This window comes from Centropristis striata, chromosome 9 (genome assembly GCF_030273125.1).
Source record: "Centropristis striata isolate RG_2023a ecotype Rhode Island chromosome 9, C.striata_1.0, whole genome shotgun sequence".
Classification (NCBI taxonomy): Eukaryota; Metazoa; Chordata; class Actinopteri; order Perciformes; family Serranidae; genus Centropristis; species Centropristis striata.
Window position 1 is genome coordinate 23034462 of NC_081525.1, and position 17589 is coordinate 23052050.

At 37.0% G+C, this 17589-nt stretch overlaps 1 protein-coding gene across 1 annotated transcript in view; it reads left to right on the forward strand.

Annotated features, from left to right (window-relative positions):
- alg6 (ALG6 alpha-1,3-glucosyltransferase) overlaps nt 1-3403 on the forward strand; it is a 19249-nt gene extending 15846 nt beyond the window's left edge. Inside the window, exon 14 of the mRNA XM_059340539.1 lies at nt 2149-3403. Coding sequence (XP_059196522.1) covers nt 2149-2346 — 198 coding nt within the window. The 3' untranslated portion in view covers nt 2347-3403. The remainder of the gene's footprint in view (nt 1-2148) is intronic.
- The last annotated feature ends 14186 nt before the right edge of the window (nt 3404-17589 follow it).

Sequence of the window (17589 nt, forward strand, 5' to 3'; positions counted from 1 at the left end):
GGTCACAGAAAACCGTCCCTAGCACAATTCAGAACCTCCTGCACATATACAGCCATCCCTGTCAGTGTTAATGGTTATTAAGAAATCTGCATGACCTTTATTTTATTGGCAGACAATTAGGGCTGCAACCACAATGATAGAAGTTACCGCCTCCTGTTTAAATCTCTGGGATCACAGACCGCAACCTCTGCAGCTTGACCTACAACATTTACCTAATATAAACCTTGATATCACATTTGTTCTTAGTTAATGCTCTTTATTATTATATATTGTCCTTCCCACGAAAGGACAATATAGTTTTGACATCACTTAGCTCACACAAGTCTGGAATAAATGTGTTACTTTTCTCTATCAGTTCAGACTCGATATTTTTTATCGCAAAGTGAGAGCAAATGTTCAGTCAAAGTCAAAGCCAAATATGACATGTAACACATATTTTTATTGAAACCGTTTATGTAACATGTAAGTGTACCTTTTAAAAAATAAATAAAATCAAAGCTTCATAAATTGCACATTTAAATAAAAAAATATCTCAAATAAAAATAGCCTATGAGATAAAATAGGCCTATCTTTTTCTGAAATAAATGTATTTGTATGAGAAAAGAATAACAAACATTACAAAAGAACTAAATATGACGAACCCTAGTAAGGGCAGCATTTATATTTATTTAAAAATATATTGATATATTTTTTATGTCGATATATCGCCCAGCCATGCCAGTTTTTCAAGCCAGCCTGACATAGTTGGTCCTGAAGGGATTCCTTAGGTTATCTAGTTTCTTATGATATCCACTCTAGCTTTAGAATTGAGCCTGCTACAGCCTCTGAACCCTAATAATGTTGGCTGAGAATGGCAGCATCCGAGGGGAGTTTCAGAGGTGAAAGCAGAGTTTCCTTTTTCTTCTGACAAGGCTCACATTCAATGACCTGTAAACAGAAGTAGATATCGCTGCTTGATTAAGTTAATAGTTCATGTCTGCTCTTGTACATGGGTGCATTTGTAATGGGAAGGGTGCTGATTTCAGGATCCCAGGCGGCCTGTACTTTGAAAGAGGCACTAGACCTAATTGCAGCCATGTGGGAAGATATACCCAACCGTATAAATAAAGCTCATGTGCCGCTGTAAGTTGTGTAAGCTGTCCGTGGATGAAAGCCGCTGCCAGCCAAAGAATTATTTATCACTTATTTAAGTTTCCACAGCGTCTGAAGTGGCTGCACTGCCAGGCCCTTAGCGACAGGGGCTCCGGTAGGGTGTCAGAGATTAAGAGAAGGTGTCTTTTTATAGCGCACGTCATTAACACAGGTTTGCCTAGATATATTTATTTACACAAGAAGCATAAATAGCGAGCCCCGACGATGGTGATAAGGTTTCATGGGTTTGGGGTGACGGGGTGGGTGTGAGCATGAGGTGTTTCCTCCATTTTACTCACTGACTTATCTCTGCTCAGCTCATAAAGCCCAAATAGACACATGAATGATCTCACGGTCAGTTCTGTTTGCAACTCCGTAACAAGGCAAAAAGTAGTTTTAATTCAAATGTGCTGTGAGATATGTGGCACTCCGTCTTTTCTTTATAGCACCTCTCAAATGACCAATTTGATGTAAGTCTCCAGTGATAAATATGCAGTGTGATCAGAGCTCTTTCAAATTAAATCATTCATTGGTTTGATATTATAGTTACACTTAAAATTAAGGGAAAAGCTAACAGTTTTTTCTTGGCCCGAGGTGCCTGGTCTTTTCATTGTTTTTATGGGGAACAGTTCTGGTTTGGAATATCAATTCAGTCATCACAAAAAAGCAGTTGAGAAAAGAGTTAAAGGGGTAGTAGTTTGGCAATTTAAAGAGAATAGGATATCCTAAACTTCCATCCCTAACATACACATCTGCCAGGAAATATAAACATGAGCAGATTATCTGATTGCCAGGATAGAGACCTGGTTGAAAGCTCAAGAAAAAACAAGTCAGCTGACCTTGAGTTGAGAACCTTTTTATAAAGCTAATATTTCAAAAGTTGTACCTGACCACAAGCATTTCCCCTCAGGTTTGGTTTGTGAAATCTTTCATTCATTTCAGTATAAACTCTGCATTATATTGTGTCCCTGTGTCATTTGAATTAGGTAGTAACCACTCTGTCTTTCTGTGTTACAGTTCTACATCAGCGTAGCAGTCATGGCTGCTCTGAGCATCGTGTCTATTGCTCTCGTTCCTCCACCAAATCTACCTGACTTGTTCCCTGTGTTGGTGTCCATGGCTGCTTTCGCGCACTTCTTTGGAACATTTATATATTTCAACGTTGTCCAGTTCAGCGAGCCACCCAGCAGAAAGAGCCAGAAGAAGAACAACTGAATGGTGTCAAATTCAGCCATATGCACAGCAAGAGACTTCTCAGTTAATTTTGCTTCAAGGAAGCCAGTGTTACACCATGGGGCATGTTAATGTGCATGAAGGCTTCACTCATGGCATTGTGTCGCCAATGCAAGAAGCACAAATGTAGCTTCAATAATGATCAAAAGAAAATTTATTGGCAACTTTTTGGATGATCAATTAATCATCAGTGTACATTTTCAAGCAAAAAACGCCAAACATTTGATGGATCGAGCTTCTCAAATATGAACATTTTCTGCATTTTCTCTATTTGCATTATAGTAAATTGGATTTTTGGGGTTTTAGGCTGTTGCTTGGACAAAACAAAATATTTTACAATATTTGTCTTACCTTTTCTAGAACAAATGATTAATCAAGAAGATAATTTGCAGATTAATTGTTGAGAAAAGCAATTGTTAGTTGCAGCCCTACATAGATGTTTATTATAAGGGATATTGTGGGATGAAAAATCATTACATTTAACATAGGGAGGCAGGGGAGCTATGACATTAAGTCATCAGGCTAGTGATATTTTTCCAGTTTGGACCAAATCAATTCTTGCGATCAGTGAACCAATTACTGGACCAGTAATACTCAAATTTTCAAACTACACGATTGCTGGCTAATCTCATAAGTAGAAGTGCACAAGCGGTGTGCAGCCTGCACATTTGACCTTAGATAGCTCTGTGCCTGTATGTTTAAGCAACACGGGGTGGTCACAATAATAGGAACACCTGTTGTAATGTTATGTAAATGTTAAGACCCAGGGAGAGGTGTTGATTTAATTTTGTGGTAACTTTTAAAGCCATAGTTGGTGATGGTGCTTGACTTAATGGTATAGTAAGGTGTTCTTGTTATTTTGTCCCCTCCCAGTACCTCTTTTGGTTGTTGTGATTAAAAGACAATAGGACTGGACTCAGGTGTAAGTGTTGAACATTATTCATGCAAACTTTTTTTTTAAACGTTTTCTACTGTGTATATTTTTATCCATCATTGAAGTTCTTTTGTACAAACTTAGTTTTTGTGAAAATAAATAAAAATCCTCAATGACCTAAAGTGAACATCGGTTTTATTACCACATTGTTAAAATGATTTAATTTTGAGCAGCTTCATATAAACTGTCTACATTTACCAAGTAGTCCGCTAAATCACCCCTAACAGTCTGGCAGAGACAGAGCCAATAATTGGACAGAAATTATATCTTTCAAAGCTTTTACTCAACATCATTAAATATTCATTACAAGTCCTAGATACTACAAGGGTCCTGCACAAAAGACCTGTTCATTTAAAACAAAACCAGTGACAGGACAGGCCTTAAAAAGAGATGATGGAAGGTGACATATCTGAACATAATGCTATAAAGTTGAAATACCACAGAAAAAAGGTACAAGCAATTTCTTGCTCCAATCTCTGAGCGAGTTAATGACAGGCATAAAAAAATCCATTACAACTATAAATGTTATCAGGTCAGCGAGGGTTGCCTGTGCATCTGAGGCTCCAGGCCGGCAGCCAATAATGAGCCACAGGGACAAATAGGAGCCCAAGATCTGCGTTAACTGTTACTACAATGGGACATGAACACAAGGGGCCAATTAGAGGTGGCGTGAAAGTTGATGGTTTGCCCTTTTTATTACATGTGTTTATATAAAGTCATGCCAATACGTTCAGAAAGATGTGAGGAAAAATAAGAATTTATCTTTCACTCCTGGAATGGAAGAAACAGGAACGTAAATCAATAATATTAGTAGTAGGTTAGTAGCATAACATGGGTAAAAAAAATGCAATAAAGACAAGACATCTACGGTAATGCTGGGATTTTTTTTGTTAATATGTGCACTTTTTGTTTCTACTTTTTTGGAGTAAGGGTTACAATACAGCTGGAGCAAAATACTGAAAAACAACACATCCAAAACGATACTTTCCGGTCTACTTTATTTGAATTCAATAGTGCCAAAGAGAATAACTGAATAATCGATTACAAGTGAATGACATTTTCATTAAAAAAAACTGGGCAACTGAAGAAGATCATGTGCATGTGATACAAAAGCTGCAAAAAGCAACAACTTTGATGTTGTCAATTCAAGTCAGCAAGTTATTAAGCAAAAATATTTTGATTCTTTGGTTTAAGCCTGTCAAATGGGAGGATTTTCTGCTTCTTTTTGAGTTTCTAAGACAAGATTCCCTCATTAAACCCACAACGGGGAAATTTTCAACCTCATGCTAGGAGCAGTGGGCAGCATATTACTACTCCCCGGATGCAGTGGGTATGGGGAGGTGCCTTGCTCAAGGGGCCTTGACCTGTCAGTCCTGGGATTTGAACCGGCAACCCTCTGGTTACAAGCCCAATTCTCTAACCTCGAGGCCTGGACCAATTTTTTTTTTTTCATTTTAAGAATAAATAAATAACTGTTGTATCAGTATATTTGGGGTTTCACCTGTTGACCAGACAAAAATAGCAGTTTTTAGACCTCATATTGGAATTTTGTGTAGTATTGAGTATTTTTCACTATTTTATGACAGAGAATCAAAAGATGAATTGCTAATTGAAATAAGCATTAATACTTTTATTGGTATAATATATTACATAAATAAATAAAAACCTATATACAGTCATGGAAAAAAATATTAGACCATTGTTTTCTTCAATTTCTTGTTCATTTTAATGCCTGGTACAACTATGGGTACACTTGTTTGGACAAATATAATAATAACAACAAAAATAGCTCATAGGAGTTTAATTTAAGAGCTGATATCTCACCATTTTCCATGGTTTTCCTGATAATGATTTTGGTTATTATCAACAACAAAAAACATGGAAAGTGGCTAGATATCAGCTCTTAAATTAAACTCTTACGCAATATTTTTGCTTTTATCATTACTAGTGCAGTGCCCGTAGGAAGTATGTATTCGTACGTTACATGCCACACTACAACGTCTGCAATTCCATAAAACATTTACTTTTCATAAGGTACGCACACCATTCAGCACATACACACTGAAAATTGATATTCGCTGGAAACTATTTGAATAACTTTGGAGATCGATCCTTGTAGCGCACTTTAAAACTCCAAAAGATAGGTAGGCTAAATAGACTTACAGATGAGATGAGTCAGGCGTGGAAATCCAGAGTGAATTGTGTTACTGACCAGGTGTAGGCCTATCACACAATGGGGCGGAGCTCCCCTAAAAGGCGTCCGATCGGAAACAGTGCAATGCCGCAACATGTCCTACGTAAATAATGATATTTTGAGAAATTAATTAAAAAATCTTCAAAATTGAGGATGCACACCTTTTTGGCCATGCGCAAGCCACACACACACACTGCTTGCTTTATAGATAGATATTTGTCCAAACAAATGTACCTTTAGTTGTATCAGACATTAAAATGAACAAGAAACTGAAGAAAACAAGGGTGGTCTAATAACTTTTTCCATGACTGTAAAGACCAGGAAAACAATGGTAATTCACTGCAGTATGTGACAAACACACTCCCAGTCATAGAAGAGTAATAATAAAGCTAAAAAAAAATACAATAGTTATTGAAGCAAACTGCCATGTGTGCATGTGTTTCCACTGCTCTATTGTAACTGTTTAAGACATATTAGGTTTTAGGGGTTGGGCCAATGAAAGATACCATCCTCTATCACAGGTAGGCAACAGTCATCGACCACAGAGCCCAACATTGTGATTTATCGTCTCTTGTCTCAGTCTTCAGTTGGGAAAGTTGTACTAGGTATACAGTTTGTGGTTTGCGGTTTGGTCCTTAACAGGCCAGGTGGGTGCGTATTAAAGACCCTGACCTGCGCATCACTACTAAAGGAGACTAAGGAAATACAAGGTGAGTATGTGAGGATTAACTGTGAATGGGCTCAAAAGTGCAAAAATTAAAAATAGCAATTAATATCCAACACACATACATAAATATAAAAAGTATTTTAAAAAGTATTTTAAAAAGTAACAATATCATCCAACACTGTGGACATCGCCATATGCCAATTAATAGATATCACTCAAAACTATTGGGTTTGCAATTGGAAATATATAAAATATCCGATTCAACCATATCAGTCTGATAAAGTGACCAGTTCATGTGTTTCTCGTATTTAAATTATGTTAACTAGCTCCACACCAGAGAGCAAACCTTTCTCACTTTCAAGCCACAGTGAAAATAAGAATCCTGTCACCACCTCGACTCTGACTAGTTATCCAGTATAACTATTTGTGGTTTTTATGGCTTTAATCCTCGGACTACAGGAAGTAGATACTGCGTCCTGATATCTTAAAGTTTGCCTCTAACAGGAGATGAAGCAGATTTCCCAAAGTGGCTCCAGATTACTGATACATATTTATTACAAGGAGTAATAAGAAGATGTAACAGTTTTAGATCAACCTCCAATGAAAAGCATTGGCATAGGCCAGAGATTGTGATGTATCAGAGGTGGAAAGGGGGCCATTAAAAGCACCACAGATCCTTCTATCAATCTCCAAAGGGGCCAGTATCAAAACATTAGTTTTGTTTATGAGCGTGCTAGCTTTGTCCTTCACGTGGCCTCTAAGGGTGATAAAGTGAGAGTTACATGATCCACCTTAGGCAGAAATAGGAAATGTTGCTGTGAACACCAGCTGTTGCTTAGGTCGACTCGGGCAGCGAGAGGCCTCGGCCTTCCCAGGCACTGCCAAATAAAGAGACTACTGTGTTGTGCAAGACAGTTTGCCTCCCCACCTTTACTTTTCAAAGGTGTTAAACTGCACAGGTTTGCATAGTTTTAGCCATAAAGGGGATGAGGGTTGCCATCTGAAAGAACATTATTTGCACAGCGTTGCAGCATTGTGGTTAATGTAGAATCAACATTTGTCAGCTGCCAGACAGAGGCTGCGGCGGGTAAGACAGGGTCTAACATGTCAGAGGATTCGCTCGCACTGTTTCAGACACTTCTACCTCCGTTGAATGACGGCTTCCAAGACACCTCACCCTCACAGACTGACAGCACAGATTCAACATTCATTTCCTGCCTTATCTCTGCGGGATCATACGCACAAAAGGTGAAGAGCAATTCCATTAGCTGTCAACAGCCAAGATGCCTCGCTAACAAAAACCTGGGGAATATGGGAGAGGAAAACATGATTGTAACCCCACTGGCACCCAGTGATATTACACACACCACAGTCACTGTCAAGACTGAATGTTCATGAAGAAGAGAGTTAACGGGAGGCATATTTCCATGCACCAGTATGTATGGAAATGGATTTCTGTCTGTCCTTAAAATAAAATGTGTAATTAATTTAAAATAAAATAAAAATGCAATTATAGGTAAGTAAAAGTGTTTGTTTGAAAAAAGATATGCCAACTATTAAATAATCTGGGCAATACTCATGGCAACACAACTGGAGAAAAAATGCAGAAAAGCAATGCAGAGACAAATAATGGAAGTAACAGAGACACTAAATTTTAAGTCAACTACAATCTTATCCTTTTATAATGCAAATTAGTGTCTTCATTCAACCGTCAACATATTTAGCCATGCAAAAAGACTTATTTGTTGGTATGTTAATATTTCGAAGAAAAATGAAACTATATTTTTTGCACACGAAGATGAAATGCAATGATGTTCACTAAATCAGAAATCACGCCTGGAAAGATTGCATACTCTGCAACCTACAATGTCGATCGAAAGCCACCGGCTTCACTTGGACCAAAACAGTCTAATATACAACTCCCCCCTTTAATTGTAACCATGTCTTCAATCAGAAAGCATAAAACTCCTGGTGGGTAGGTGGCATCTGTCTGTGAGGGTCCGTTAGGATTGATGTGCCAGAGTCCAGGAGCCGCCTGGGCCAGCGGCCCACGACCTGCGACACAGCCCCATCACTTTTATGACATCTTAAGGAATCTTCTTTTTAATACAGCCCATTACTGCTGACATACAAATCTTCCCCAACGTGGCCCCATCTATGGCCTGATCAATTTTTACACTGCTGAGCCGTTCCCTTTCTCCTCATTTTGTCATCTCAAAATTCATATTATATAGGATTTTCTTACGGGAAAACTGCAATAAAAATATGTTACCACCCTGAAGATGTGCACAAGTCAGAAGTTGGCTGTTACTAAAAAGCTTCAGAGAAAATAAAATTTGTTTCTGCAGTAAGCAGAACTGTTTAAATGTTATTTATTTTTATGTTCCTAAGAAAATATATTGTGAAGTGCAGCATTGATTTAGAACATAACCATGTCTCGATACGGGTTGGAGGGGCTGAATTTATGAATCCTTTGCACAACTCCTTTAATTGAATTTTCCAAATCTCTCACCACACACAAATAATCAATACCCACTGCTGAGGGAAACTTGCCTCAGAATTATTAGGGCCTTTCTTTTTCAATTTTGTAGTCATCAGCACATACAGGCGCTGCGGGTATTTGTAATGCCGCGACTATACCCAGAGGATTTATGCTCGCCCCAAGCCTGATTTCTCACAAAGAGTGACTTCTTTAGAATGCTTACTGAAACTTTTGTTAACCTTAAAGGACGGTCGTAAGCGCTTCTTAACACTGCATCCTTACTCTGGGGCAAGAAGTAGTTTTAACTATCACAGCGTAAGGCGGAAAAGGGGATGACAAGGCAGGAAAAAGGGGGAGAGGGAGAAAGTGGCAAGGAAGAAGACATAAGAGGAGAAGCAGGATTGGAGGATTGACCTTCAAGATTTAAATGTCCTCGTGGATTTACTCAGCTGCCTCGACGGGGTGGAGGTGGGGGGAGTGGGTCAAGGATTGGCCCCTGAGAGAGGGGAGAGCCTGGGGTCCAAACACGAAGAAACTTCATGGTTTGTCATGGAAAACATGATTTTGTCATTAAAGATGAAATGACGCACACACACACACACACACACACACACACACACACACACACACACACACACACACACACACACACACACACACACACACACACACACACACACACACACACACACACACACACACACACACACACACACACACAGGGTTTTACTGTTACTGCCTCACAAGGTCTGCAACAAACTTTACACAGAAATTGCTGTGTAATTGACATATTTCAGTCAGTCTGCCCACTTAATGACTCTAATCGTGCTACCGTTACACTACATTTTTCCATTTACCATTGTGCATCATACTGTTGTGAATCTATATTTGTCTCAATCATGTGCTACTATTGTCTGCAGATTCGCCTCAACAAACCAGATGTCCCAGAGGAAAATGAACAAATAGCTACATATTTATGATAAAGCTTTCAATTGTGGTCTTAAATTGAATGGAGGAAAACAGTTCAGTCTGTAAATATTTTTAAATACTGTGACTTAAACCAATGACATATAAACATGGCTCAGGTAATGGTCCCCTGAAATCATGTTGCAGCCTCATGATATATGATGATATATATCATATTTACACAATAATAGGCTTAACTATGTGGTTATTTCCAGTGGGGGATGTAACTAAGTACCTTTACTCAAGTACTGCACTTACGTACAGTTTTGAGGTTCTATACTTCTTCTCCACTACATTTTGAGGCAAATATTATACTTGTTACTCCATTATATTTAGCTGACAGCTTGCGTTACTTTTTATGTCAAGGTTTAACATAAAAATTGTGATTAGACTTTTTTTTAATGAAACCTCATAACAGTATATTAAGTAGTCAAAATCAGCCCTACTTTGAGAAAATTAAAACACTGCTTACATAAATTAATCAATTATAATAATTCAATGATATAATTGGAATATATATAACAATGTGAGTGTACATTTTGATTTTGATGCTGGAACTTAAGTAAGGTCAGAATGCAAGAGTTTTACTTGTAGTGGTGTAATTTCACAGTGTGGTATTAATCATTAATGTTTCTGAATACTTTTTCCACCACTTGTTATTTAATATAGACTATTTATTTATTGAATTGCTCGAAAACAAGTCATATCATGATACATATCGTTAAAGATATAAAATGACCAATATCTGGATACAATTTTGCCCATCCTATTGCAGCAGGTCATGGAAGATGAGAACCTTGCAAGTTTTCCTTTTGTATAAAACAGCAAAAATAATTGTAACATGACATTTGAGTTAATTTGTTTTACTTAACATCACATAACCTGCAATGTGACTATTGCATGTGCGAACTTTGCAATGTATTACACGATATATTATGCTGCAGAAAACATGCTTTATCGTGATATATATTGTTATCAGGATGACTACAGATGGTGACACAGATGACTTCAGACTATGAAACTTAAAATTTAGTTAAAAAAAGATCCAAAAACACACCACTTACACACCACCTGAAGAGACAAAACAGAGATCTTTAAGATTGTAACTCTGACTAAATAAACTAATGACCACACTCACTTTAAGTTGGATGTCCTCCATCACAGATTTTCCTATAAAGCGTAGCAATTGACTCCGGATCTCTGGAGTATTGAGTTTGTGAGTGGAAGAAAGTGTTTTAAAGTGATCTTTAAATTAATCACGACTCAAGTAACCTACTGATGTATTTAAATGATGTATATAGCAGTGTTTGAATGTAGTCTATCAATATGCCCATAAAAGACAATAATAGTTGTCTAAGTATAGTAAAACACACTTGTTACTTCTTGTTCTTGTTACTTTCATACACAGTAATCAAAATTACTTTATTCATCCCCAAGGGGAAATTCAGTTAGTCTGGTAGAATCTCTTATAATAGTATAATAATGTATGCAAGTATATGCTTCCCACGACTGTCAAGGCATGAGAACAACCAGCACATAATGTATGTTCCTACGTCCTCACACAGTCTTTTCTGAAGCTTTCCTACACTCCCCTCCGTTGTATTCAGTACATGGACACAAAGCCTAAAGGCCATAGCAGTGAATCTAAACAAACATTTTACACTAGAGCCGGATCATGCTTCAAGATATCATCAACATCATCTGTCTGGATTTCATGCTCCCAGCGGATATAGGCCAGAAGTCTTTAGCAGCTTTGAATAACAGTTTGTTTACTTAAAATGTGTGTCTCAATGCACATAGAGGGCCAATTCTCTCCCACATCTATCTGCCCTGACATTGTGAAGTCTGTTGTTGTAAGGAGGCTTATGCAAAACTGATAAATTTCACGGATCCACCATGTGACAAAAATGTGACATTCCTGGGGTGTGGATCCACAATGCATCATGTATGTTCAGCTCCCTTACTGGAACTAATTAAAATAATTTCTAACAACCTTATCGGAAAACAAGCTTGCCTCCTGACAATACCCCCTATTCATTTTCCACAAGTCGCCATTGTATGATTGGATCACAAGAATTGCTCTGCTGCAGGCATAATATGTGCCTAAAATAATCAAATTAATTCTATCCCTAGGAAATCTACTCATTGACTTATTTGTGTAACCATAACAAAATGTTGTTTTTCTGCAAAGGTCGCAGAGCACACGATTGTCTGAACAACTCAAACAAGCATCCATTGATGCTGTTAATGTTAAATAGCGTAGAAGGTGCAGGAGGAAGCAAATCAAACAGTGAGATAGTAGCGGATGGGGATGTCCTTGGGAATGAAACAGACCCGTGATTTCATTTGTTCAACATCAACCAAACAATTGAGACTAAAATGTTTCCTAAGAGCCCTTGAAAGGCCTAGAGATAAAGTCACAATAACAACTGTGTACATGGAGCCATTTTAAAAAGGATGTCACTACATTTTTCCATTATTTTTTCTATGTTTAGTGTAATTTTATAAGTTATTTTCTTATATTAACAGTTTATATTTCATTTAACAATAATTTACCTTTAAATTCTGCAGTTGCTGGAAGGGGTTTCATTACTTTTTGTAAAAGTCGTATTGTTCTAAATAGCTGGACAGGAGTCCACACACACTTGCATTCAGTTAAGTTGGACTACATAGACTGTAATACCAAGTTTGTCAGGAGCATGTAACATTCACAACAGGTTTTTATGACAGTGTTGGTCAGTCTGTCTGCTTGACAATCTCATTTTGCTGCAATAAAAATGGCTGAAGTGAGATAAACAAACTTTTTCTTATTAGATATAATACAATATATGTAATCACAATGCTCAGCGTATTGCAAAATGTTTAAAATCTCAATAATATCACATTTTTACTTGATATTGTATTGTGGGTCCTCCCACCATTCCAATCACCGAATATTAAAGCTAAAAATTAAATCTGAAATGGATTTCTATTAATTGCCATTTACCAGGAAGTATAGTTTCAGTTGAGTTTTTATTAAAAAGATATCATTTCATTCTTCATTGCTTATCTTAGTGTCTGTCTATGATAATAACCCTGGCACAGCAACAGTCTTGATACAGGCAAGTCCTGCACATAACTTCAGGTTGATATCCATTATAACATTCCCAAACCATTAAAACATTCAAGTTGTCCTACAAAACAAAATTAATGTGGCCTTTGATAAAATAGGCGTTGGACTTGTACACTTACCTTGAAACACGTGCGTCAGCTTTAATCTTCAGTAAATCTTGTGATATTGATCAACCCTCGGCTCTACTTAACACATGACCATAAAGCCTTTTAGATCAATATGACAAAATTCCAGTAATGTGAAGTAGGTGTGTTTATCTCAATGACGCAGAGGTATAATAACACATGAATGTTGTGAACAATAAAAGATAGTTTACTCTAACACTGTGTTTGGTTTATTTCTAGATAAATTACCTTAATTCTGGTGCTTGGGGTCTTTATTTTCTTTCACAGATGACTCTAATCTGGATGCTGGAAAGACACAAATGCCAACACAATCATCTTTTAAAAAGTGGGAACAAATAGAGAACCTAACCCAAAATTAATCCTTACTATTCAATGTCATAAATAATTTTAATCAGAGCATACGTCATAACCTCTTTAATGTATTTTACATTAAGTTGGATCAGTGAAAATGCAGCAAATAACTGATTCAACCTTTCTGACTGTCATATTCAGCTCTCTGTGTCTTTTTAGCTCAGTCTTCAGGTCAGTAGACGATTCAGAGAAGAAAAGTGCTTGTTCACTGCTGCCCTCTGCTGTCTAATAAAAAAATACAGGGTCAGTGGGATAAAAGGAAAGCCACAAAAGATCCTGAGCAATTTACAGGAAATAGTGGGAAAAGGAAAAAAAATAGCTGGAAATGAATGAACAAAGTTAAAAAAAAAACCCTCAGTGTTGTATTCTGAAAGGAAAAGCCATGTCAGAAGTGAATATTCAAAATGTAATAAAAGCTATTATCTCTCAATCTGCAGATATGATGGAGACAGAGACATTTCCGCCTATTGTAAAGATTTAAGACCAATGAAAAAGTCTTACTCACGAGTATTTCCTCCAGCTCTTTCCTGCTCTTGACGAATGCATCCACCGAATCTTCCAGTTTAGATCGCAAGGAGTTCAATCTGGTAAAAAGAGAGTGTGGTGATAAAGGCACAGTGACATGTTCAGAAGTCTTTGTATTAGTATTAGTGTGATCTATAGAATAGATAATTTTCTGTAATATTAAAACCTAAAAAAAATACATCTCTCTAAAAAGACTATAGATATATATAAGTGGGTTAGATGTAGGTGACTAGTGAAACCTACAAGATACATCCCACATGTTAAACAGTAAAAAACAATTTCATGTCTATCCCAAATTTGTTTTTTGTTTTCCAAAGTTTGTACTTTAGAATCGATTTAGATCTGAATTGTCTAAAAGTAAAGCATTGATTGAATTCTTTGTTGTAAACCAGTTATTGTTGCAAGCTCTTATTACTTAATTTTAACTGTTTGTTGCCATTGTTGTTGTGCTTTGTTGTGCTTTGTATTTCGTTTGGATCATCTGTTTGTATTCTGGCTGTTTGGAGTTCCACTTCTCCTCTCCAAGTACAATAAACTTATTTTAACATTTACAATAAATTAAAACACTGCTGTGCCCCAAATGACCCTAAGATGACATAACCAAGTGAGTGTTATGAATGTACTGTAAATCGAGCTCATGTAACTTATTAGTGACAGCACTATAAAATTAAAAACTAATGCTTGTCTTGATGGATGGGCCAGACACCAAATGTCTGCCTTGACTAAGGAAATGGTTCTTGTGTTAAGTGACTCTTATACAACTATTTTTAGTGCTATGTAAATCACTGATAATTTGGCTGGTGATGGATCTCCGTCATTCCGTGTCTCCTGTCATTAAATTCTGATATGTCACTATGACCATCAGGAAAGTGTGGCAACTGAAATATGGCAACTCGTAAAAGGGAGTTCTCTGTAACCCTTTAACTCTGTGCTCTACTTTGGATCACTGTCTATTGACAGTAGTGAAAAAAATAATAATTTGCAGCCTACAATATAACTGATTGGTGAAATAATTGTCAAGCGATAACTTGAGTACTTACTTTTCCAGCTCTGTCTGTGGGACCTCTTCTTCATGTGTTGCGACTTTGGTTTTGCCTGTTAATGAAGCATCAAATCCTTAACAACACAATCCAGAGAACACTGGCAGATATGCAAATTACTGTTGTTTTGTGGACTGACAATGAGACAGTACACTATCGTACACTTCGATGCACACAGTATGACATTAAAAGTCATCAAATATGCATTTCTCACAGCAGAAATTTTGACTTTTGATATAAACACTAATGATGACTGTTTTATTCAAGTTAACCAGTGAGAATGGCAGTGAACCAACATGCCTTATACCCATTGTTAGAGAAATGCATTGAGGAAACCTTTAAAATTTAATTATGACTCCAAAAGTAAATCCGCACCTATTTCTCTGCGCAGATCGTTTGATGGGTAATGATGAGCAGGAGACGTCCAAGTTCTCAGTTTTTACATTTTATTACGATATGTCAAGAAATGTACATTTTTCAGAGATCTCTGGGTTAAAACATCACTTCCCTGATTTACATTATTAAGGCGGATCAGTTCATGAGGTCTGACCCCCTTCTGTCCCCGAAACCCAGTTTTTATATTCTAACAATGTTTTACTAATCATGAAGGTAGAATTCTTCCAGGAAGTGCCACCCTCTTGATCCTTTGATTCGTCAGTTTTAATCAATATAGGGACACGTCATGTCACCAAGCAGAGAAGACCGTAATCTCAACATTCAACACAACCTCCTGCCTTGTTATGACTTACAGAGATATAATTGGAGACACAGATGTTACAATGTCCACACAAACTATAAAACATAAAATATGAAACACACAATATCTTTTGTGATTATAGAATCTTACTAAGTTTAAGCAGTTGGGATACATGTATTTAAAGTAATCACAGTTTCCAATATTAACACACTCATTGTATCAAAAGCATATTGCATGATTAATCCATAATTGCATAGAGAGAGATAGCACAGACAAGGTTAGTGAATTACGCATGCATAGACAGTGACCTTTGATACAGATAGTGACCCTCATGCACAGAGACAGACAACAGAGACAGAATAACCGATTATTTCTAACACCATCCATGTAACTGCTTATCTTATTTAGGGTCAAAGTGGCGCTGGAGCTGATTCCAGCTGACATTGTGCAAGAGCCGAGGTACACCCTGGACAGGCTGCCAGACAATCACAAGGCAGACGCCTATTCTCACTCATATTCACACCCTTGGAAATTTAAAGTTGACTTTTAAACTAATACCTTCATGTCTTTGGACAGTGGAAGGAAGTGAAGAAATTTGTTAATCCTAACAGTAGAAGTCCTTGAAAGGACAGGGCAATCAAGCCTTACAAATTTTAAATGTAGTTTCTATTTAGTTTAGTTTCTTTTAATCATCATTTACACAAAAACATGTAACTGACAACACACTATTTCAATAGCTTGTGGGTCTTCAAGTGGCCAGTGATTCACAACCCAGATTAAAAACTCCTTGTTAAAGGAGACATATTATGCTAATTTTCAGGTTCATATTTGTTTATGTACTTTAACATGTTTATGTACTTTAATTTTCAATAAACACATTATTTTTCTCATACTATCTGAATATACCTGTATTATCCCTCTGTCAAGTACACTCCGTTTAACACCTGCCTCCCTAAGCCTCCCCTCCCAAAAAAGCTCCATACTCTAACTGAATTGCAAGAAAAATATAGCGCACCTTTGAAAAAGGTATTTCTCAAGCTGATGGTAAAGATACTCAGATGGGGGTCGATATATTCCAAATCGGAAAGGCTTTTTGAATCCCATGTTTTCTATTTGAGACATCCCACAAAAAAAAACTCACTGGTTATTTGATTCACAGTTTGTGGACTGGTAGGTAATCCAGATCCCACTCCCCATAAGAGCATGTATAGGGGTGTAGGGGTTCAATTTAACCAATCTAAACAGACTCACTAAACCATTTTGACATGAAACATTGCTCCATTCATTTATCGGCCTAAATTAATTTGTCCTGCTTCTATTTATAGGTTATATTTCTACAGGTTAGGGACATGTTTCTATCATACACTCACATCTCTTTAAAGATCTGCAGTTGTCAACACACCTGCTTGAGAACGTGTAGTCCCAGTTGAAGGAACGTGGTTTCTTGCTTGAAGCTGTTCAGGACAGATTGAAGACAACATTTAATTGAAACATGCCATGACAACTAAAATTCTAAACACATATAACCTAAAGGTTCCACTTTAGTACTATTTTGCACAGAAATTAGATAACTGTATAGCGATCCATACATTGATTACATTGTCAGTAGTCAAGCCTATTTTATCCATCAAGTCAAATTTCACAAATTTGACTCAAGGTTCTTAAGTACACCAGGTATAAGGACAAATGTATTTACTTACATATATGGCTTTGTCCATTTACAGGCCTTTTCTCACTGTTAAAAATAAAAGAAAAAAGACAGAAACCAACATTCAATGTCATTGAATTGGTTTATCTAATAAAGGTATGTATCATAAAATTACAACACTAAAGTACAGGAAAGTTGTTTGTGAACGTGCAGCAGTAACACACAAACACGTAATGCATTAAAATGCCCTTTTCATGAGCAGACCCGTTGTGTGCCTCTAACTTTTATCGTGATAATACATGACAGAAAGGTTAACTTTCACTGCATTTCCCACTTCAACGACATCAATAGCAGCTAAATATATTAATTTTGTGGGGAATAGTGCAGCCACGAGAGATGACACAAGGGTAAAGCCACAACAAAAATCTCTTGAAATGAAAGAAACATGCTATTCAACCCATTTTAGAGAATAACAGACAGGCAG